This window comes from Gigantopelta aegis, chromosome 4 (genome assembly GCF_016097555.1).
Source record: "Gigantopelta aegis isolate Gae_Host chromosome 4, Gae_host_genome, whole genome shotgun sequence".
Classification (NCBI taxonomy): Eukaryota; Metazoa; Mollusca; class Gastropoda; order Neomphalida; family Peltospiridae; genus Gigantopelta; species Gigantopelta aegis.
The window spans coordinates 88,482,194-88,506,328 of record NC_054702.1 but is presented as its reverse complement, the minus strand read 5'-3'; the positions used below and the strand labels follow the sequence as shown (position 1 = coordinate 88,506,328).

Sequence of the window (24,135 nt, the reverse complement as noted above, 5' to 3'; positions counted from 1 at the left end):
ACCGTGATATGTGCTATCCTGTCTGTGGGATGGTGCATATAAACAATCCCTTGCTGCTAATCGAAAAGAGGGTTTCCTCTCTCAATATCTGTGTGGTCCTTAACCATATGTTTGACGCCATATAACCGTAAATAAAATGTGTTGAGGGCGTCGTTAAATAAAACATTTCCTTCCTTAAAAAAAACAAAAACTTTTAAAATATATTATTTTATTAGCAGTTGCATATATTTTTTTTTTCTTCAGAAACTCAATGTAGGCATATTATTTTAGCATGTGAAAGGTGTACACTCCAAGACCTGATCGCTTTACATAAGATGTTTTCCCATCCTTCATCCCACACCCGAAAATATTTGTGTGGTCATTCATACTTTAAAATAGTTCTTGAGTCAATACTCAGTTAAACCTTACGGAGTTATCTCCCATTGAACACGAATTGAAACATAATATTATATAGTCTACGTCAAAATTAAATCGATGAATTGGCCCGTACCCGCCCCGGAGTTGCTCACTGGCTATGTCAGAGGCCAAATCCGGGGGCGGGCGTGCATCCCGCATTGGCCCGTAACTCTGTAATGACTAAACATCGGCCTCGGTGGCGTCGTGGTTAGGCCATCGGTCTACAGGCTGGTAGGTACTGGGTTTGGATCCCAGTCGAGGTATGGGATTTTTAATCCAGATACTGACTCCAAACTCTGAGTGAGTGCTCCGCAAGGCTCAATGGGTAGTGTAAACCACTTGCACCGACCAGTGATCCACAACTGGTTCAACAAAGGCCATGGTTTGTGCTATCTTGCCTGTGGGAAGCGCAAATAAAAGATCCCTTGCTGCTAATCGGAAAGAATAGCCCACGTAGTGGCGACAGCGGTTTTCCTCTCAAAATCTGTGTGGTCCTTAACCATATGTCTGACGCCATATAACCGTAAAATAAAATGTGTTGAGTGCGTCGTTAAATAAAAAACATTTCTTTCTTTCTGTAATGACTAAAGTTAAAATTAATATAAAAACATATTATTAACCATACCATCTGAAATAACATCAACAAAATAGTGTAAATAAAACCGTATCATTAAATTATATAGATTAAATCTTATAATGTGTGGAGTGAAGACAAAATGCTAGAACAGCCAAGGCATGCAGCTCTACTTGCATTGAAGTAATCGATAACGCAGTACAGAGACTAAAGGTAGAACTGTGCGTGCTTTACGTAGGCTGTTCCACCAGGAGCCAATTTCACAAAACATCGTAAGTTTACGTCTGCGACTAGCGATTATACCGGGCATACCTTTACATGCGTTTGACATCTATTTCACGAGGAAAAGTACATCATTACGAAAAATGGAGCATTGTAAAGACGAATGGAACTGAAATACGTGTACTTCTAAGTATAGTTGTTGCACTAAGCAGTAATAAGAATTGTGGTTTAGTCGTAGATTTACGTTTACGTGCAAAACTAGGCTTACGATGTTTAATGAAATTGGGCCCTGATGCCTTCATACCTGTATCAAAAAAGAAGATTTAACCTACGCAATTTAATGGCAATTTGTGAATAAACCTTTTTATTTACACTGAATATATATTTTTTAAATTGTCATTAGAGTTGGTATGGGTTTAAAACCGAATAATATGTTTTCATATGAATTTTAAGATCATTCTTTATAGAGTTACATACCAATTCATTGGCTCCCTTTTGAAGCAAAAGGACTATACTTCAGATGATTAATTTGTTAATTAAGGTGCCACTTTACAGTTACCATCTGCCATCGAAATCCACGTTAAATTGCTCAACTTCAAATGAAAATTGTTAATAGAATGGGTTATCGTTGGCACTAGCAACATATACCATTACGAACATATATTATATAAGCATTTATTTTCACTTGAAAACATTTCCGTCTCAGTTTGTTTTTGTTATATCACCGCATCTGGCTGTAGTATGACTAGTAAAATCCAGCCAGAGGGCTTACCATTGAAAAATAAAAATCGTTTTAATTCTTCTCCAATTACTAAACGAGAATATGTGAACCACAATATATGTTACAATTAGGAATTATATACCTAACAGTTACATACACCCATCCACCCGCACGCAAACACGCGCGCGCGTGCACACACACACGCATTACTAAATGAACACGCGCAAACATGTGCGCACACATTATACACTCGCAGACACAAATACGCACAGGTACGAACAGAAGCAGATACACACATACTCCAACATACACGCACAGGTAGTAGTTCTAGACAGCCACCTAATTAGTTTATGCAATCTGTTACTAAATACAAATGTATATAGCAATAGTTATAAAGTAAAAAGAAAGAAGTAAGCATCAATAAATTTTACAAACTGAAGTTTAAAATATTAGGATTTGGTTTTATTCTTCATGGTATATAAAAAGCCACACCCATTTATTATCTGTCACACATAAAATGTTTGGTTTTTTGTGTTATAAACAGGCAACATATACAAACTGTATTTTAATCAGTCTAAAACTAAAAAGGTCCATGCAAGCATTCATCCATCCATCCACCTATCCATCCACATCCATATATTCATTCATCATTCTGCGCGCACAAGCACGCGTATACACGTACATGTATAATTGACATTACAAAAGTAAACTGCTATTACCTCTCGGAAAGTATTACAATTACATGTGTTTAATTTTGTTCTGTGCGTGATAAGTATTCAAAAACAACATCTCTTCTTTTTTTTAATTGTAATTTACAGTGTTTATAATATCTAACCAATGTTTTTAATTCCCGATGACAGGTTTTAATTTTAGAATGTTCTTGTGAAGTGAAAACTACAGCTTACATAATAAACTCGAATGTTTTCGCTGTTAACGCCAACGCAATTTAGAAAAACCGGTTTTTCCATTTTATACAGATCGACGAGCGCTGACGAATTACAGCAGACTAAAATAATGAAAGATCTCTGCTAGATTACATCAGAAAACTCGGCGGCCCCACTCAGTTCTCTTCCAAATATAGCACGGAATAAAACAATTACAATGAATGAATGAATGAATACGTCACAATATCTAAACAAATCTTACACAAACTGAGTCCCCAGTTAACGTAAATTTTTATATTGTCAAATATACTAGTCAGACTGAGGTGCTATCCTTGAGAAAATGTTTGCACCGAGTGGTATTCATGTTGTGCAAACCATGGGCGTCGATCAGTGGGGGACAGGGGGGACGCCTCGCCTCACTTTTCAACGCCGGGGGACAATCCCCCCCCCCCACTTTTTCGTTTAGCAAAAGCAACAACACCACCACCAACAACAACAACAGCATCAAAAAATAAATAAAAAAATAATAATAATAATAATAAAATAAATAAACAACCCCCCCCGAAAAACCTAATTTAATTACTGTATTAATTATTTATTTAAAATGGCAAGTAGTCATCCCTTTGTTTTGTACGAACGTCATTGTTGACGTAATTCGACGTAAGAAACACACAAAGACTAACACGTCCCCCCCCCCCCCCCCCCACACACACACACTTTTAAAGCCGGATTGACGCCCATGGTGCAAACACTTTCATGTACTCAAATGCGAATTGGTACCTCACGATTCTTGAAACATATAAATACAATATATCTATATCTGCTATGTACAGTGCAATGATGGGGCGTGGGTTTTTACATAAAATAAATAATGACAATGAAATAATTAAGTAATATTTATAAATATGCACACTAGTGTTAAATTAGCACAAATTATTTCTCAAATTATTTGACTGAATTAAAAAAAAAAAATCAGTTTTACTGAGCTGGTTCATATTTTCAGTAGTTGAATTAGCTTAAAACATTAAATAGTTTAAAATAGTTTATACTAATATATTTCTATTTTCCTTAGACCATAATATATGTAAGTACAAAATAAGTTTCATTTTCTATTTCATTGGAATTTCAAACTGTACACAGTATTTGCGTATTCTTATTTTTCATAATTTTTGTATCTACAAAATTCTATATTTAAATCATGTTCTTAAAATGTTTATTAACGGATTTCTGGGGTTGGGTGGGATATTCAACTTAAATTAACTTAAATATTGATAAAGTCTACTGTTTATGGTGTTTTTATTCTGCATTCCTGCATGGATATGTAACACATTTTAATACAATGTAATAACTAATAATATAATAAAAGAACTAACATAATGTTTTGGAAGATTTGGGATGGGTGTGGGGGTGGGGGGTGGGGGTGGGGGTGGGGGACTAAATTCATGTTCAGACCCTCTCCTTGTTCCACCAGTCATGAAATCGTTATATTCATTGGGATACGTTTAGCAAAATTTTGTTTTGTTTAACGACAACACTGGAGCACATTGATTAAGTAATCATCGGCTATTGGATGTCAGACATTTGATAATTCTGACTCGTCACCAGAGGAAACCCGCTACATTTTTCCTAATGCGGCAAGGAATCTTTTATATGCACTTTTCCATAGACAGGAACGCACATACCACATCATTTAACCAGTTGTGGTGCACTGATTGGAACGATAAAAAAAACCCAATCAGTTGAATGAATCCACTGAGGTGGTTCGATCCTGCGACGCAAGCACCTCAGGCGAGCACTCAACCGACTGAGCTAAATCCCGTCCCTACGTTTAGAAAGACAGACAGACATACAGACATACAGACAGTCTGAACAACATACAGACATACAGATAGACAGACAGTCAGAAGAACATACAGACATACAGACAGACAGTCAGAAGAACATACAGACATTTAGATACAGATACGGGTAATGTACTAACGTCTCACTGTATGTATATCACATAAATGATATGATATAGTATTTTAAATAAACAGACATAAAAGTATATACATTGTGAGACTGAAAAGTAGGTTTAAAAGGTACAAGTGTGTACAACAAATAACGCTATCGCGTGTTTAAAAAGTATCTTCGACTTTTAAAACAAACACAAGTTTAGGTATAAACATAAATTTATTACATCCAACTGTTTGCTTGGTCGTAATAAAGTTATGGACGATTCCCACCACCACCACCACCAACCCCCCCCCCACCAACCCCCCCCCCCCAACCCCACCAACCCCCCCCCCCCCACCCCCCCCCACCCCCCCCCACCACCCCCCGGCCAAGGCCAGAAATGTTACGTGACAATGAGCGTGTATAGGTCCGTCTGATTGAATACTAAGAGTATGATATTACAACGAGTTGTTTGTTATTTGCATAAGAGATAGCTCAAAAACTCGTGACGCTGTATGTTATGTAAAACGCTATTGTATCCCGCCCACGCACTTCGCACAATTTACATAGTTTGACAGAAGTGTAGTTGACCATAGATTACAACACAATCAGTGGCAGTCGTAAATTCTCCGCCTACACACACATTGCCTATCATGAGGCTTCAGATTAAACTTAAGACTATTAATACAGGGCCCACAGAGTGTATTTAAAAGTGGTGGGTGGGGGTGGGGGTTCGGGCCCGGGGAATGGAAATTTAAGGGCTTGAAAAGCTTGAACTAGTTATGAGGGTGGGGTGGGGGAACGGGGGGGGGGTGGAAGTATGTTTCCCAGAAACCAAAATCGAATGTTCAAATAACGCATTTCCAGTGTTCTGGGCACAAGAACAGGGGAACGCGAGAGCCCATAAACCCCGGCCTCCCCACCCCCCTGTTCCCCGGCCCCTCTTATGTAGTATTGCAAAATATCTGAAGGTTATTAAAGACAGGAAAACGAATACTTTGTTTGAAAGCCACCACAAGACGCGAATTTGTATTGTGTGGGTGTGTGGGTGGATGCATGTGATCCCAATCTGAGGTTCAAAACATGTTTTGTTACTACCACTGTATGAGAGCGACACGTTTCTAAGGGAAGTTTTTTTTTTCTTTCACAAGCTACACCAGTAGTCCAGTCTGTAAAATGAAATGAGCTGTCTTTCCAAGTCCTCTATCACCGTAGAATTTGGTTTGTGTGGTTGTTTCAATAGGGAGAAGATCAAATATGAGGTAAGATTTCTGAAAATTACTATATTTATAAGTTACACACATGAACCAGATTTTACACATTTATTTATAACAATTTCCGCTATTAATCAATCTTAAAATTATACTGTTTCAATGGCATGTTTTTAATTAATATAGCTCATTAAACATGCCATCTAGTACCAGCAAAACATTACGTCTGTGAAATTAATATTGAAATGTTTAAGTACAATAAAGTTTAATATTTATCTTATATTTAACAAAACTTTCGAATTAAGACATTTTGTAAACCGACGACTATGGATAGATTGTTTATTTTGCACATGACTGTGCGTAGACACACGCACAAGGCTTGATCTTCACGGCTGCACCGACAGCAATATATATAACTGCCGTAGGTCAGGGGCTATACGAATGGCAGGCGTTGTTGGTTTGGAGTTTTTTTCTTTCTTTCTTCGTTTTCTTCTTATTTTTGACGGTGAAAGTGAATACCGGGGAGTAAGGGATAATTTATGGTTTTTAATTTTGTATTTTTTTTTTCTTCAAAAGTTGAGGGTTTCAAATTACCGTAGATATATGTAGGCTCAAAATTGTCGTAGGTGAGTATTTTGCCTACAGCTTTCACAATTGCCGCAGGTAAGAAAGTTCGAACTCGTAACAGTGTCCTATGATTGGTTTTGATGCCTTTGGTTAAAATGACCCTAAAACGATTGTGAGTTTTTAAAAAGTATTATTTGCCAGATAAAGGTTTTGAAAAAGAAGAAGAAAAAAAAAAGAAAGCAAAAAAGCAAAAAAAAGAAAAGAAGAAAAAACTTCACTATACTATGATTTAGGGGTGCACTTGGTGCTTTCTTTCTAGGATGATTAGTTTTTGGGCCTCATTTATTACCGGAATTGCTTCTAACTACTCAAAAGAATTTAAGGGTCAGACGATATTTTCGACATTATTTTCTGAATGTCAATTATATTAGCTAGACCATAATGTCACGCATGGTATCGTTCAATTTTGACGAAAGTGGGTCTAAGCAACCCATAAATGAATTAAAATCCACTGTCATTGACACTGTCGACTAGTTCTAATGGCGAAAACATGCTTACATTTGCACGTAAATTAGGGCGAAAGCGAAAGGTCTGCTAAGTGCCCATAACTTGCTTTTTCACAAAGCGCTTCATTTGCACGCTTTGCACGTGTATTCCATGTTCCCAATGCTGAATTTCCGTATAATTGGAGCTTGCGTTCGTGTACGGTGCACACTCCAAATTCGACAATGGTACGACTTCAACTGACTATCGAAGATCGAGGAAGGGCTATTGCTTGGCTTCAGGATGGCAATACGCAAAGAAATGTTGCTCTGAGACTTGGTGTCAGTCAGAGTGTCGTTGGCCGACTGTGGCAACGGTACCAAGCAACGAATTCTGTTCGAAATCGTCCACGTTCGGGAAGACCCCGAAGCACTACAAATAGAGAGGACCGCTACATCACCAATATGGCTCTACGTCAACGCACAACCACTGCACGCCGATTACGTGACAATCTGCGGTCTGCGACTGGAACTCGAGTGTCTGATCAAACCATACGCAATCGTCTGAGAGCCAATAATCTACGCTGCCGTCGCCAGGCTGTTCGACCATCACTCCTACCACGTCACAGAACGGCCAGACGTCACAGGTGCACGCTTCATCTGCGGTGGCAACGTGTTCAGTGGGGTCGAGTGATGTTCACTGATGAGTCCAGGTTTAGTCTCCAATTCAACGACGGTCGGGTTCGTGTCTACAGACGTCCTGGGGAGCGCTTCGCTGACGTTAACGTTAGACAACGTCACCGGTTCGGTGGTGGCAGCGTCATGGTGTGGGGCGGCATCTCTATCCACCACAGGACCCCCTCTATGTGGTGGATGGCAATCTGAATGGAATCCGCTATCTGAATGAGATTATCCGGCCGTTGGTTCTCCCAGGCCTTCAGCAGATTGGCGGCGGGGCAGTTCTGCAGGATGACAATGCCAGACCCCACCGCGCCAGGGTGGTAACGGACTTTCTCAGACAACAAGGTATCGCCAGGATGGATTGGCCAGCATATTCGCCTGACTTGGCCCCAATAGAGGACGCCTGGGACAATTAGGCAGGAGAGTTCGGGATAACCATGCCCCTCCGGCCAACCTTCATGATCTGGGTCAACTCTTTATGGCAGAGTGGCAGGCCATTCCCCAAGAGTTCTTCAGACGTATGATCAACAGCAGTGTCGAGTGTATTCGCGCCAGGGGTGGATTCACACACTATTAAACGAATGTTCTAATGTGTAAAATCCATGTTTGACAACCTTCAACTTTGACAGCATGTCATGTGACTTTCTTGCATACAGTGACGTTTATTTGTGTTTTTTTTGTAAAAATGGAACAATAAATTAAATTTTTGGTGTAGTTTACATCATCAATCTAATACACTCTGAAACTTATTTGGTTATAAATTTTTGACCCTTAAATTCTTTTGAGTAGTATATAAAACTGCCAAAAGTGGATATTAATTTAAGTGGCAATTGATATAGAAGATACTCTATAAAACATTAGGCTTGAGCAATTATTGATTATAATTATAATTAAGAGCGCATTCATTCATTCATATTGTATTTTAAGTGTGGAGTGATAATTTAAATGTCCGAAATGTATATGTAAATGTATACAGAATATTAAAATCATTCATGCGAAAATTATCATTTTTATTTACCTGAGACACTACGAACGATTCAGGACTATTAATCATCATTTACCAGTTGAAACTGGCCGATGGCAAAACATTGAAAGACAAGACAGAATATGCCCTCTTTGTAATACTGCTGTAGGTGACGAAAAGCATTATAATTATACCCATTGATGTATGATATGATATGATATGATATTATATGCATACCATGGTTTGTTAATTGGGTAAGTAAACCGTCAAATGTTCACAAGACATTGATAATTTTAATAGACACAAGAACTAATGGGATTCAAGCAGAATACATGTACTTTAATATTCACCTCGGCCGAGCGCTTTACCGACTGAACTAGATGACGCCTAGCAAAATAAAATAAAATTTAAAAAATAAAATGAATCAATCAATCAATCAATCAATCAATCAAATGATGTTAATGTGTAGATGTAGGTTACGTGGTGATACGAGGTTTCTTTCTGCAACTCTAGACTAAAATTGTTACAGTGACAAATAATGTTGAATAACTGCAATGTCTTGAAGTGTCCTCAATACAATATTTTACTATCTTGCTTAAACGAAATTTAGCAAAATATTAATTTTTTGAGTCTGATTTTTTTTTTTTTTTTTTAAAGTATATACATGTATATACTCACGTTTTAGCAGTTCATTTTGTTTATCACCACTATACACAGCGATCATCCGTGCATTGTGAATCTACATAAATACTGACAGATACACGCAGCTGTATTGTTTTCCAAGTATTTTAATCTCCAGTCATTTCTTGGTCTGTTTCCAGCACAGCTCTGTTCGCGATTATCTGCGCGTAGCGTGTCCACATTGGGAAAATCGATCTCCATACAAGGTTATCAGCACACACAATGTTCGGTCGAGCGTATCGCGATAACACGGATTTCGGTCTATATATGGAGGGGCAAGATGCAGCAACATCTCGTCTCTGTATACTAGGGCCGTACCAAGCGTAAAATAACTAGGGGTAGATACAATAAAGTATAGTCATTTCATATACGATATATATATAGGGGCTGACGAAGGATGTTTTTAGGGAGGGGTGTATTGTTTAAAAGGACACCTCCATTATTCAGGGCTGGGGAGGAGGTGCAACTTAAAACAACATCTATACTAACTATGTTTTCCACTATAAACCAATAATGTATTCATATGGTAAAAACTGGATATTTCAGCACACTGTCCTTGGATCCGCGTCTGTAACTACGATAAAGTTCTGGAGAACTACCCAGATACTATTTGGAATAACCCTAAGAAAAACTGAAAGCAGATTACCTACAGACAAGGGTCAAGCGATCTTTTAAATAAATCGTAGTTGCTTGGCTAGCGAAGCCAAATGTCGCAAACTATACCAAATATAGTCATGTCTTTCTGTTGTAACCCCCAGCACCATATTTGGTGTATCTGGTAGCGGTTACCCTTTAATATATAAACAACTGGAAAAAAATTGTTGTTCACAAAATCTGGACAGACAAATCTTCGATATTAGAAGATAAGGAATCATTAAATTTTAGCTACCTATAACAAAGCCATGCTTCAACTTTTTTTTTTCTTCTTTTTTTTTTTTTTGGGTGGGGAGGGGGGGGGGGGTTCAAATACAGTATAATACAAAAGTGTTTAATCAACTTTAAGGCGTCCAGCCCATGGCACATCTGTTTTTCTCAGTTGCAAACAAGGCAAACATTAAAGTTTACACATTGTAAACAAACATGACATATATTCATGCACATTCATATTATATACTGTATAGATGGGTACATATGTATACTACTAGTATTTAACATAATTATATATAGTGGTTTTGTCGTATATCTTATATACGAACTAAAACAGGAATTTCATTGCGAATATCCATTTTTTTTTAATGTAAATAGCTAGATTTTTTTATGATTTTTGTATTTTTTGTATTGCGACAGCTCTGTAGAGACGGGTTCGGGTTATTGTTTTCTTTTTTTATGCGAGCCATTTACATAAACTCCTATAAAGCCCCTTGAGGGTAGGGGTATGAGTAGTTAGAGGAATAGTTGCTGAATCAGTGCATTTGTGTTTGTATCTGTGTCTGTATGTGAATTAGTTTTACTGTTTACGTTGACATCTATTACTTTTAATTTTAATAATAAAAAAACCCCTAACAAACGCATAGACTTTAAGTGTAATACAACATTTGATAGATTTTCACTGAGTGCAATGTAGCCTCGGGGTAAATTTTTCAGAATAGTTTTTAAATAGCCGAGGTACTTTTGTATGTGGAGGTGTGGTTAAACATCATTTCATTCATTCATTTCACTCATTTCACTCGCTCGCTCACTCGCTCAATCATTCATTCACACTTCATGAATTCATTTTATTTATGCTCGTATTTATATCTAATTATGTTCAAGCACGCTGTCCTGGCCACACATACTTTGGCTATGTGGGCTGTCTGTCCAGGGTCCCGTTCCACGAAGCGATCTTAGCCCTAAGATTACCTTAAGCGTATAGCTACCCTATGCACTTAAGTTGATCTTAGGGCTAAGATCGCTTCGTGGAACGGAGCCCAGGACTAGGGTTAAAGGTCACCGACCCGAGGTGAGCTGTCAAATATTTTCGTTTAAAAACTAAATAAATAACTTTTGTTTTGTTTAACGACACCACTAGAGCACATTAATTTATTAATCATCGGCTACAAGTTTCCATTTGTAGCAAGGGATCTTTAATATGCACCTTCCTAGAGACAGGATAGCACATATTACGGCCGTTGATATATACCAGTCATCGTGCACTGGCTGAAACAAGAACTAGTCTACTGAGTGGGATCGACCCCAGACCGACCGCCCATCAAGCGAGCGCTTTACAACTGGGCTACGTCTTACCCCGTTTAAAAACAACTGCAGCTATGACTGGCAGTCATATGTGACATTCTTTATTTGTGCGATAACTACTGTCCGGTTATAGTCACGATAAACTGATAAGCCTTTGTTAAAGTGCACAGTTGTTACGCAATGTACACGAGGTTGAAATAAAAGCTTTCTTTAAATATAAAAATGTCATTTCACACACACGCACGCACACGCACACACACACACACACAGAGAGAGAGAGAGAGAGAGAGAGAGAGAGAGAGAGAGAGAGAGAGAGAGAGAGAGAGAGAGAGAGAGAGAGAGAGAGAGACGAGAGAGAGAGAGAGAGAGACAGACAGACAGACAGACAGACAGATTTGTTTTGCTTCCAGCATTTAGATTATATTTAACTTGCCACACGTTTCGGACATATACTGCCTGGGCATGATGATACAATGTTTATATTAGTTTTATTTCGACATGTGATCTTGATCAACAATATGAAATGATTTGTTGTAAGGGAATCTTCAATACAACATTGTACACATAATTCTGCTTTAGAAGTAGCGCATGCGCAATGTTGACAGATTAGCGATTTCACAATAAGCATGAAATGTCACATGGGGAACCACCTAATTATCTTTGTATCTAACATGCGCATGCCTTTACATTCCAAGGCTAAAATCTGAGTCACAATCGGTCATTTCTATTTATAAAAAATTACTAATGGCTCGTGTGGTCGAGTATATATATAATCGAGGTTTTATAGCTCTTACGTTCAAATGCCCGCCCATAAGAGACATTTGTACACTAGTTCTGTCACGTAGTGCGATCATATAGTAGTATAACCAGTCTAACAAATCAATAAATAAAACAGTTCTAATTCAATCATGGGAAATATTGAGTATCACTTATTACACGGCGCTATACCCTTCAAATTAATCTCAGCATACCTTATGAATTAATCATGGAACAATAATTATTAATTTCATTGGTGGATCCAGGTGTGTGTGTGACCCCCACCACCTCTTTCTGATGTGCACTTTTTCATGACTTAAAACTCCCATCATCCACAATATACCACACTAAATTGCGACAACGCTTCACTAAACATCTTTATAGCAAACTTGGCTTATTTGTCTTCTTCAAACTTAAACTTGCCCTTTTTATTTTTAACCCCTCCCCCCCCCCCCCCCCCCGCGCTTTTACAACATTCTGGATCCGTCCCTGACTTTGTTATAAACAAATATTAATATTTTAAATGATAACAGGGCCGTAGCTAGGAATTTTTGTTTGGGGGGTGGGGGGCAACTTAGTAGTTAATAGTCTAAAACTCCTTTTCTTTAAGTTTCTATAATGCTTTCCGAGTTTTTTTTCGGGGTGTGTGGGGGGGGGGGGGCAACTGCCCCCCTTGCCCCCATGCTAGCTACGGCCCTGGATAATATAATCTAAACAATACCAACAACAAACAAATAACAATTGTTAAAAGTGCAGTGTCAAGGTATTTTTATCAGTATCAATGTAATTAATGATTTTCAAACAGGCAAATAAAGTAGAAATAATACATTAAAGTTGCATTCTGGCATTTTCCAACGCGGCTTATGGCCAGTTTTGATTTTAAATCTTTGCAGACCCGAATGAACAGTATTTGAAGTGGAAGGGCACATTTTAGGGGTTTATAAATAGTAGAAGAAATGATGTTTGGTCTATAATGGGGTGGGGTGGGGTGGGGTAGGGGGCACAGTCTCCCCGGCTCCTTGGGAAGACGTCAGTGCACATATATGGCCATGCCTTGTAGGCTACTAGCTAGCCTTGTACATATTAGATACATACATGATTTTGCCCTATACATGAGGCAGGACGTTACAACACGTTTTCTTGTTTTCAATAACTTGCACACTGCACAATCTAAACAATATGGTATAATATCCGCCCGGTCCCCTCCATTATTATTTTTAGTTAGGGTTGAGGGTTAGGGTTAGGGTTAGGGTTAGGGTTAGGGTTGGGATTATGGCTGGGGTTAGGGCTAGGGTTGGGGTTAGGGTTGGAGTTAAGGTTAGGGTTAGGGTTAGGGGAAGGGGGGACCGGGCGGATATTTTTCCAACAAGATAATGTATCAGGCACGGCGGAAGTAAATAGACATTGGGGGGGTGGGGGGGGGGCGGCTGACTGAAATCGAGGGCACAAAGCAAAGTTTCTAGGGGGTTCGTGGGTATGCTACCCTGTAACATTTTGAAAACTAGATTTCCTGAAATGCAATTTCTTGCTTTTTACAAGTAAAATTAATCTCAACCAATAATAGTTTTGATTCAGAATTATTGAAGGGGCTAGCCAACACCCCCCACTAACCACCCCCCGCCCCGCTCCGCCGTGCCTGTGTATATTTGTGTTAATTTTAAAATCATAAGTAAAGCATGTCTAAGCGTCTTACCTGCGCAACTTGCCTCTTGGGTGTCGACATAAACTGTCAACTGCACTGGATTGTCGCTGAGGTGTCAAAGGGGTACACACTAAATTAGATAACAGGAAACATTACTCATACATTGGTGTTGTCATTCACGTTATTCATATAATGAAAACACGTGTACATAAAACGTCTAATACACAAATTATAAACGTAATATACAATAATCTATTTTGAAATTATTTATAACGATTTTACGGGTTCTGTTTACTAGCGTTAAATAAATAGACAGAGGCATTGGTTGTTGTTAAAAGAATGTGACAGATATTGTAGAGTAGCACAATTGTTTGGTAACATTGACCTTCGCGGACTCATCAAATCGCTCCACCTGCATGAATGAAACGATGAGTAATTGACACGCTGGCTTGAGTCACGTCACAAAATCAACACTGAACACGTACTCCCATTGTAGAAATCTACATTTATTAGTGAATGTCAGTGCCTGCTTGAATCACTATCGCTATTCCAGCGAAATTTATTCACATTATAATAACATTACGACATTTTCAGTCTGTGTTTTAATAAAACACCATCTACTTTACACGCAGATGGCTATGTAAACAATATTTACCTTTGCAGAAAATCCCTGACCTATATTGTGACGTCATATCGGCTGTTGTCACGTGGAGCATGAACCGGACTGCTAAATATAGCGGTTTAGTGTTTCCCCGGTATAAAACCAGCAGCCAAGTACTCGTTGTTTAGATACAAACTGTCAACAGACTTGGAAACATATACCGCCTGATTGTAGTTCTTATTTTATTTTATTTTTCTACCAAGAATCGATCGATTTGGAATCATCTGATGTCAATTTTCACTTTGATGTCCATCCCACGTTACGCGTTAAAGGTAGGTCATATCACGTGACATTATTTATCTTTCGTTTTCCGCAATCAATAGTGGGGAATTTCTTTCTGATGAAATATATTTAAGAACACGTAACATTTTGGAATTGGTCTGGACTACGGTGACGTGTAGATTGCTTGTGATTATGATGAAGGCAAAAGAAAGCAGATGTTTATGTTTATCACATTTGCGGTATCTCAGATATTATCTGTTGTATAAAACAAGAGCATTGACGTATAGCACTTGCAGCACATTATAAAACGTACAGTATACTGTAACAAAGTGTTCACGAAGTCGTCACTTGAAGTCACGGGCCCAGGTTCCCAAGGTACGTACCTTTTCTCTTTTGCATTAACAAATTAATTAATTAGATAATAAATGAAATAAAATAATAAATAACTGTCAAAAAGAGCTAAAAATAGTTTTGCTTAAACTTGCATAAAGAACATAGACGTACGGATTCCCATTTTTGTAGGGGAGCAGGCTGGCTTTTGCCTGAATTAAACGTAAATACCTGAATCTAGATTACAACATTTATTCATATTAGCATTACTACCAAACAGCTATATGGGGATGCAAATGAATCACTTTGCATTTTTTTTTACATGTCTACACTAATTTTGAGTGCAGAATGATGGAAATACAGAGTAAAGCTCTCAGGTTAGCACATTTTGCCCGAATATCGGTATAATTTTTGCCCGAATTTGTTTTTGCTCCAGCACTAGAGGGCAGTTGCTCCCCTGCCCCCCCCCCCCCCCCCCACTATGCTAACGGAGAAATGTAAAACTGCTGAAGAGATGAAATATATGCATATATATTAAATTAGATATTATAATTAGAGGATACTAATTGGAGGAGGGAAGCAGTGGATATATTTTCCATTCCCTAGGTTGCACGAAGTTAGGGAGAGAGAGAGGGGAGATAAAGAAAGAGAGAGAGAGAGAGAGAGAGAGAGAGAGAGAGAGAGAGAGAGAGAGAGAGAGAGAGAGAGAGAGAGAGAGAGAGAGAGAGAGAGAGAGAGAGAGCGAAGCCAGATAAATATATTGAGAGATCCCAGAGATAGAAAGATACAGGCACAGAGTCAGACTGACAAATAGAAACGGAGATAAAAAGAGAGATACTGCAGAGGGAGAGAAAGAATGAGAGAGGGGTGGGAGAGAGGGAGGGAAGGGAGTGTGTGTGTGTGTGTGTGAGAGAGAGAGAGAGAGAGAGAGAGAGAGAGAGAGAGAGAGAGAGAGAGAGAGAGAGAGAGAGAGAGATTATTTCATAATTATAGTCTATTACTAGACTGACAAAAAGAAAACATATGACAAAACTAGTTTACATTTTCCAATTAGAAATCATTTAAATAATTATATTTGAAAGTCTTGTAAAGGCCAAGATACATGCATAGATTTACTAATTATACTATAACTCTAGTTCGGCGTATTTAGGTTGTCATGCAATATTGCTGAATCATGGGAACGAGACCGGCCCTGTGTGGCCTTGATCCGCTTGAAGTGAATCGGATCGACCTTTACTAAGTGGTTTATTCTCCGCGTGTATACCGAGCCAATCCCGTCACATTTCACAATACTCGCCAGGGTGCGGTTAGCCGCGATTCCTTGTAGATACACTTTGTTCTATACTAGTGAACTGAGCAAGACACCGCCTGTCTTATCTCGGATAGAACTCTCTGGTGACGTTCGAGGTTGTGTCCACGACAGGCGTGATTCAACAGGTCTCTGATGGAAGCATGCCAAAAATGACCCAAACCCACAACACGAAAAACCCGTATTGTCTCACATTTTCTTATACACGTTGGAATATTTAATTTGACAGGTAACCTGGACTTTGTTTTCTCCTCGGAGATATTAGGTCAATCTTTTCAAGGCTGGTTTTCTTATTTGTTTGTTTGTAAGTGGTTTTGTGTCCAGTTTCAGCGAAGTTGGCGTATCAAAGAATGTTGTTGTGCTTAATAAGTAAAACGTTTGTTTCAAATACAATAGGTGAGGGGATCGATCACCATCAGGGGCGGTACGTAGCCTGGTGGTAAAGTGTACGCCTGATACACGGTCGGTCGGTTGGCCCATAGAGCTATTTCTATTCTCCCAGGCAGTGGTATATCAAAGGCCGTGGTATGTGCTATCCTGTCTGGGATGGTGCTTAATAAAATATCCCTTGCTACTAATGTGAAAATGTAGCGGGTTTCCTCTCTATGACTGTCAAAATAACCATATGTTTGACATCCAATAGCCGATGATTAATAAATCAATGTGCTCTAGTGGTGTCGTTAAACAAAACAAACTTTAGGTCACGCTCAGTAGCCATCTAGTAGGTCCCTAGGACAGGGATCCACTGGAGTTTGTACTTTAGAACTGGCTGTCAAAGAACATCGTTGTGCTGTCATGTCTGCCTATATAGAGACAGACGGGTTTCCCTCTAACCAAAAAATAAAAATGTAGCAATTCATTACTATATATACTACAATCTAATTAAAATTAGCTCCACTATTACATGTGGATCTAACACCAGCCAGTTGGAGCTCATGTCCACCAATCAAAAGCTTACTTGCAGAATCCTGCCAGTGATTTAAAAATAATTTGAAAACATTCCGAATTATCCAGCAGGAACACACACACACACACACACACACACACACACACACACACACACACACACATTTTTTCTTCCCACTCTAAATAAAGATTAAAAATCTGGCTTGTATCCCCACCTTTTACTAGAGATTGTACCACCAACCCACCCCACTCCTCTCCATTCCAGATATCATTCCTAAGGGCCTTTTGATTTTGAATACTATTAAAAGGTGTACAAAGACACTTTGCCCTCTCTCACTAGAGAGTGTACCCTCCACCCCCTTCGATTCCAGACATCATTCATACAGGCCAGTTAAATACTAGCAAAAGGTGTACTAAAACGTCATCATCAAACACCCCATTGGGCTATTTGTCGTTCCAGACAGGTATATCAAAGGCCGTAGTATGTGCTGTCCTGTCTGTGGGATGGTGCATATAAAAGATCTCTTGCTGCATTAGGAAAAATGTAGCGGGTTTCCTCTGATGACTATGTGTCAGAATTACCAAATGTTTGACATCCAATAGCCGATGATTAATTAATCAATGTGCTCTAGTGGTGTCGTTAAACGAAACAAACGTGTTTCTGTGTGTGCAGATATGAAGGACTCCCTGGCGTTTGAGATTCTCACCAACATCATGTCGTCTGCCGATGAGTGGCGCGAGGACAACCCAGGACCTTCCACGTCGCAGGACAGCGTCGACCCGACCATCAGGTTCAACATGAACGACGACGTCTTTGACAGCTTCTACAGCGACGACGGCGGCAGCAACCCCATGTGGACGGAGAGCATCGTGGAGATCGGCGACAACAGCAACAGTAACAGCAACAGCACTGACTTTGAGGACGTGTCCCAGAGCGGCTCTTACAGCGGGACCTTGCTAGGGGACTCCATGTTGGACGTCGTCAAGGTGGAGCTTAAGTCGAGGATCCAGAAGAAGAGACTGGACTCCGGCCAGCATGAACTGGAGGTTAGCTTCGACCAGCCGTCGCACTCAAAGGTAAATACACAGTAATATGCTTTGTTATACAAAGTGCAAATATAAAGGAAACAGGAAGAACTATCTCACCATCAAACCTGCCTCCACCCTCCCAAAAAAAACCCAAAACAAAACCCAACTAAGAAAACCCCCACAAAAACACACAAAACCCCACCAAACAATAATAATAATAATAACAATAAAAAACAATAAAAAAACAACAACAATAACAAATACAAAATCATTACAAACGAAACAAAACAAGAAAACAAAAAAACAAATACAGAAACCACCAAACAAAAAAAAAAAAAAAACAAATTTAAAAACAAAACAAACCAGTAAAACAAAAATAAAAATAAACAATAGCAACAACAACAAAACACTTTTGTTAACAAATGCAACATATTCGGGTGTTGCCAGCATGATGAACTATGTTGAGTACTAAGTTTTCACTTTTTGGTTGTGATAATGAGCTGTGTTACAGTGAAATTGTATATAGATTCTATGGTGTACATGGAATGTATTTAGACATCAAAAATGGCGTACGTCATCAGATTCTGCATGTTTATGGCACATATTTTAAGTTAATTTAAAATGACTTCTTTTTACAGCTCTCTAAAGAAGACCGAAAACTTCGAGAAAGCAGAAAAGAGAAAAATCGGTTAGCAGCACAAAAGTGTCGAGAGAAGAAGCAGAAAAGGATAGACTATTTGGAAACGGTGAGTTTACCTGCAGTGCACCAGTATTCGTCACATCCTAGTTTTTACTCATTATTGTTGTAATTAAATAATCTGGCATGTTTGTGATCATTTCTTGAATAGCCCTAAAACAAAAAATTATATATATATATATATATATATATATATATATATATATATATATATTAGGATAGCTCATAAGGCTCACCCTGTCCACTGCCAAATTAGCCAATTTCTAATTTCTGTGCAAAGTAACTACAACATTTAGTCTTTGGCTAGTAAAATATTCCTTAAATTAACCACATTTTAATAATTTTCAAGAAATATTCTATAAATCTTAAAATTGTCTCAACCAAAATTCATTCTTGTGTAAGGCTGGAGATCATCAAAGTATGGCCCAGTATAGCACAACTTGATCTGTCTGTTCTCGTAGTCATTAATATCTATACGTTTAAGACATTTTGTTAAAACCAGATAAACTAGCTGGTCAGGCAGTATATATACTTTATTAGCCGTAAACATACAGTTCACAGGCATTACAGACATTAAAATAAAATACATATATCAGGCAGATGACAATAGTTCTGTATTTGGCATAGCACTCGCACATTACAACCGAGTACTTACTGTAAACTGTTTGACCTGTTCATTAAGTCACTGATTAGTCCGGTATGTTATATAAACACTGGCAAGTAACCACTGTGTCATAGGCGTACGGGCTTCAGTTTTTGTAGGAGGCAGGCTGAGTTTTGCCCGAATTAAACGAAAATGTTCGAATCTGAATAACAATATTTATTCATATTAGCATTATTGCCAAACAACTATATAGGGTTACAAACGAGTCGTTACGCATTTTTAGATGGATTATAACTTATATTGTGAAAATACGTGGTGAAAAGGTTTCAGGCAAGCTCACTTTGCTCAAATATCTGTAGCTTTTTTGCCCGAATTTGAGGATTTGCTTCTATTTTACACATTACCAGCAAAACTGCACTGGAAAATGTGGAGTCTATTTTTCCAAGGCGTATTTTTGTTTTGTTTTGTTGTTGTTGGGGTTTTTTTGTTTTTTTTTGCTGTGGCAATTGTTTTAATTGCCGAGGTTGTTATATTTCAGAATATTGATCGTCTAGAAAACCGGCGGACATCCCTGAAGGACGAGGTTCAGAGACTGCAGGACGAGCGAGAACACCTCGAGGAGGTCATCAAGGTGCATCACATCGTCTGTCCGAAAATCAGGAAACTCGGGGACTCGTGAGGCGTCTCGGAAACTCACGAGGCGTCACAGAGACTAACGAGGCGTCACTGATGTCCACGAGGCGTCACGGAGAACGTAACGCAGACTTTAGAACTTGCAAAACGGACTTCAAAACGTGAAGCGACTTTGATGACGTGAAATAAAGACTCAATTCGTTATATTATGATGTCTGAGGGTATGAAGCAGATATGTGATAAACAGAAAGCATGTGTGAGAACCACATATTAGAACCACGTGTGAGAACCACGTGATGACGGGCATTAAGACATTAAGATTATGTATTTAAATCTTGATAGTTTTGAGCATATGATTGTTGTCATTTGTTAATCCACAGAATCTCTCGGCCAAAGAAAGTAATCCTAGTTGTAGGTGTCATGGAAGAAGCGTTGGGAAGAGTTTCTGCCAGAGGGTACGATAGGTAAAATTACGTAACCTAAAATCTTGCAAATTAATGGATACATTTTTATAAAAGTTTTCTTTAAAAGATTATAATAAGAAAACTTCTGTTTAAAATATGTCAAAGTACATGAAATGTGGTATCTAATTTGAAAACATTTCAAACCCACAACCACCTAGTAGGAGCACTTATGATCTGGGGTTTTTATATATTATTATTACGTACCCACAAATTATTGTCTGGCAGAAAGCCTGGAGCTGATCAGTTAAACTGTTGCAGGTATCGGATAATGTTCGGTCAGAGAAAATAAATTGGATTATAGTCGTATAGATCATACGGACATCTCATCCATTATGTAGTATTCACGAGCTGTGTTATAGAGTCATTTAGATTGTGTTAATATGTCATAGTTGGTAGTTGACAAGTAGCATATTTCATATCATACATCTTTGTTTTGTTTTGTTGTTGCCAAAATTATTGAAATATTAGATGCATTTTTATATTACAATGAACCACACGCGCGATTTTATATCACCGAGAAAGCTTTTGTTGCTTTAGTAGTAATGTAGACTGAAGCTGTATTAAAATATATTGTCACAAATTATGCTGAGTAAAATAGCTATCATTACATTAGCAAAACCAATAAAAAAGGGTAATGCAATGAAAGTTAAAGGGGGTCACATTTGAAGCAAAAATCTTTGGTTGGTATGTATTCGCCATGCATATATTGTTATGGCGTAAAGTGTTTGTTTTTGTCGTGTACAAATTTATACTTTGGACACGATAACGATTTTATTGATTTGACTGTAGTCATTGATATCGCAATGAGCATTTAAACAAGTTAAACTTGAAGGCATGCGTGGTGATTATCAGTTTCAATCATGTACAACTTATGGCAAACAAAACAAAGACTTACTTCAAGGCTGGATGAACAGAGCATTTCATGCTGTAATATAGTGAGATTACGCGTGGGTGTCATTGGTAAGTAGACGTATAACCAACTGTTAATATACCACTTTCCATTACTCTAGTTGCAAGCGGGGTAAGGCATGGGAAGTGGGTGTTGCTAATTAACGTTATCCACCAACCATAAACTATAACAATTATAAATAATTAATTCATGCTTTTCTTGTCTTCCTTGGTACTTTATTTTGCCGTGTACTGATAAGAATGCCTTAGCAATGACGTTGGTAGAAAGTATGCAAGCAAATTATTATGTGTACCATTTCGGAGTTTTAAAATTTTATATTCACAACGTTTATAAAATATACATATACATATAGTTCATCGCTATAGCTATTTAGACGAAGGATGTTATGTAACCTCTGTAAATGTTAAATTTTGTCTCCGAGTGCTTAAAAACGTAAGCTTCACTTGATATATATATGTATATGTTTTTGCTTAAAATATTTCGTACATACCAATTTATGTTTTACTTCCAACTTCCAAACAAGATTTGAAAAACTTGGTCAAAGGGATTGCGAATGTATTGATCAATATAACGTTTCATGTTTTAGTTTTTAAAAAAGGTTCATTACCCAGATTTAAATAATAGTATATAAATATGTGTGTGAATTTGTCCACTGCCCATTTATTGGCTTTAAAACTCGGTACAGTCCGTTTAGTATTTTGACAGTCGGACTATGACAATATATTTTTCATAACATGTAGGTTATACAATACAGCGACATAGTTTCGTATCTGGTGTTTATATTACAGTTAGGCGTTACCCCATGAATATTTTGTCTGTGCTTGTTCGTGTTTAATAAGTTCAGGTCATATCTGTTTGTATACATTTGTTTTTATTCAAGTTTGATAAATATATATTTGGTTTTTTCTTCTTCTTTTTTTAAAAATCTGTCATTGTTTGTTTGTGTTTGTTTGTGTATGACTGTGTTAACTGTTATTGAATGTATAGCTCCGTGTGACTGTTACGGGTGTATGTTGCACCCATGTCACATAGTTTAGTGTTGTTTCATCTTCTGTTACGAGTGTATGTTGCACCCATGTCACATAGTTTAGTGTTGTTTCATATTGAAATACGGTGCTGTTGTTATTGTTACTTAATAAACTATACATTTCTACAGGTTTGTTGTTGAATCTTTCTGAACTGTTTACAGCTAGGGGCGGGGCGTAGCTCGCTCGATGCGCGGTCGGTGTGGAATCGATCCCCGTAAGTGGGCCCATTGGGCTATTTATCGTTCCAGCCAGTGCACCACGACTGGTAAATCAAAGGCCGTGGTATGTGCTACCCTGTCTGTAAAATGGTGCGTATAAAAGATCCCTTGCTGCTAATCGAAAACAGTAGCCCATGAAGTGGCGACAGCGGGTTTCCTCTCAGTATCTGTCTGACGCCATATAATCCTAAATAAATTGTGTTGAGTGCGTCGTCAAAATAAAACTTTTTTTTTTTTTTTTTTTAGACCTGTATTAGCCTGTGTTCGATCCCATGTGCGTTCAGTCAAACCTTGTGAAACAGTCACCTATATGTACATTTAACAACAAACGAAAGGCGAAAATTTTAATATAGGCCCTACTAAAAAAAATATTTTCATGACAATTCGCTAAAAAAAAATGTCAAAATTATAATTTTAACGAATACAAAAATAAATGGAATTCCAATGAATATTTTTTTAAAATAATAATGAAGACTAAATTAATTTTTGCGTTTCTTTTGTTGTTCAGTATATAAGTTTAAAGGAGCCGTTTCATACAGGCCGCTCAGTGCTGTGTTTAATTATATATAAGTTTAAAGGAGCCGTTTCATACAGGCCACTCAGTGATGTCTTTAATTATATATAAGTTTAAAGGAACCGTTTCATACAGACCGCTCAGTGCTGTGTTTAATTATTTTTGCAGAATACAAAGGTCGCTATTTAATAAATGGTGGTCGCTTCAACAGGTATGGATGGTATATTTGTGCTAAACCAACGACTGATAATATCAAAGGTCGTGGTATGTGCTATCCTGTCTGTGGGATGGTGCATATAAAATATCCCTTGCTACTAATAGAAAAAAAATGTAGCGGGTTTCCTCTCTAAGAGTATTTGTTAAAATTACCAAACTGTTTGAAATCCAACAGCTGATTAATAATATATCAATGTGTTCTAGTGGTGTCGTTAAACAAAACAAACTTTAACTTTTAACTTTATTTGTGCTATACTTCGGTGTTTGATAGTTTCAGTAGTGGATCTAGGAGTAATGTTTGCGTGTGTATGATTGTACTACTGTATTATTAGGAGAGTCGTAAAATAACAAGGGGTGGGGGGGGGGGGGAATAGTGAGAAGAAAGAAATTACATGGTCCTCTCCAGAAAGATGACAGTTACACTTTTAGAACATAAAACTGACACTTGTTCGTATCCCCTACCCCTAGATACTGCCCTGTGTTACAGGAGTAGTCGGTCTAGAAAG

The 24,135-nt window shown here is 38.1% G+C and overlaps 1 protein-coding gene across 3 annotated transcripts; it reads left to right on the top strand.

Moving 5' to 3' along the window:
* The first annotated feature begins 5,761 nt into the window (after window positions 1–5,761).
* On the top strand, window positions 5,762–22,806 carry LOC121371343 (G-box-binding factor 1-like). 3 transcript variants are annotated; one of them, XM_041497159.1, is made up of 4 exons: window positions 5,762–5,994; window positions 17,990–18,393; window positions 18,984–19,091; window positions 20,185–22,806. In XM_041497159.1, the coding sequence occupies exons 2-4, from the start codon at window positions 17,992–17,994 to the stop codon at window positions 20,323–20,325; spliced, it is 651 nt and encodes a 216-aa protein (XP_041353093.1). In that variant the 5' UTR covers window positions 5,762–5,994; window positions 17,990–17,991; the 3' UTR covers window positions 20,326–22,806. The 3 variants fall into 3 exon arrangements, with proteins under 3 accessions (XP_041353093.1, XP_041353092.1, XP_041353094.1); XM_041497158.1 differs by lacking the exon at window positions 5,762–5,994 and adding an exon at window positions 14,624–14,821; XM_041497160.1 differs by lacking the exon at window positions 5,762–5,994 and adding an exon at window positions 14,838–15,146.
* Window positions 22,807–24,135: the final 1,329 nt, after the last annotated feature.

Excerpts from the sequence above, each read along its gene's own strand:
- LOC121371343 (XM_041497159.1), top strand. The coding sequence starts at position 17,992 with ATGAAGGACTCCCTGGCGTTTGAGATTCTCACCAACATCATGTCGTCT. Across the intron at positions 18,394-18,983 it reads ACCAGCCGTCGCACTCAAAG|CTCTCTAAAGAAGACCGAAA; the intron begins GTAAATACACAG and ends TTCTTTTTACAG. Across the intron at positions 19,092-20,184 it reads GGATAGACTATTTGGAAACG|AATATTGATCGTCTAGAAAA; the intron begins GTGAGTTTACCT and ends GTTATATTTCAG.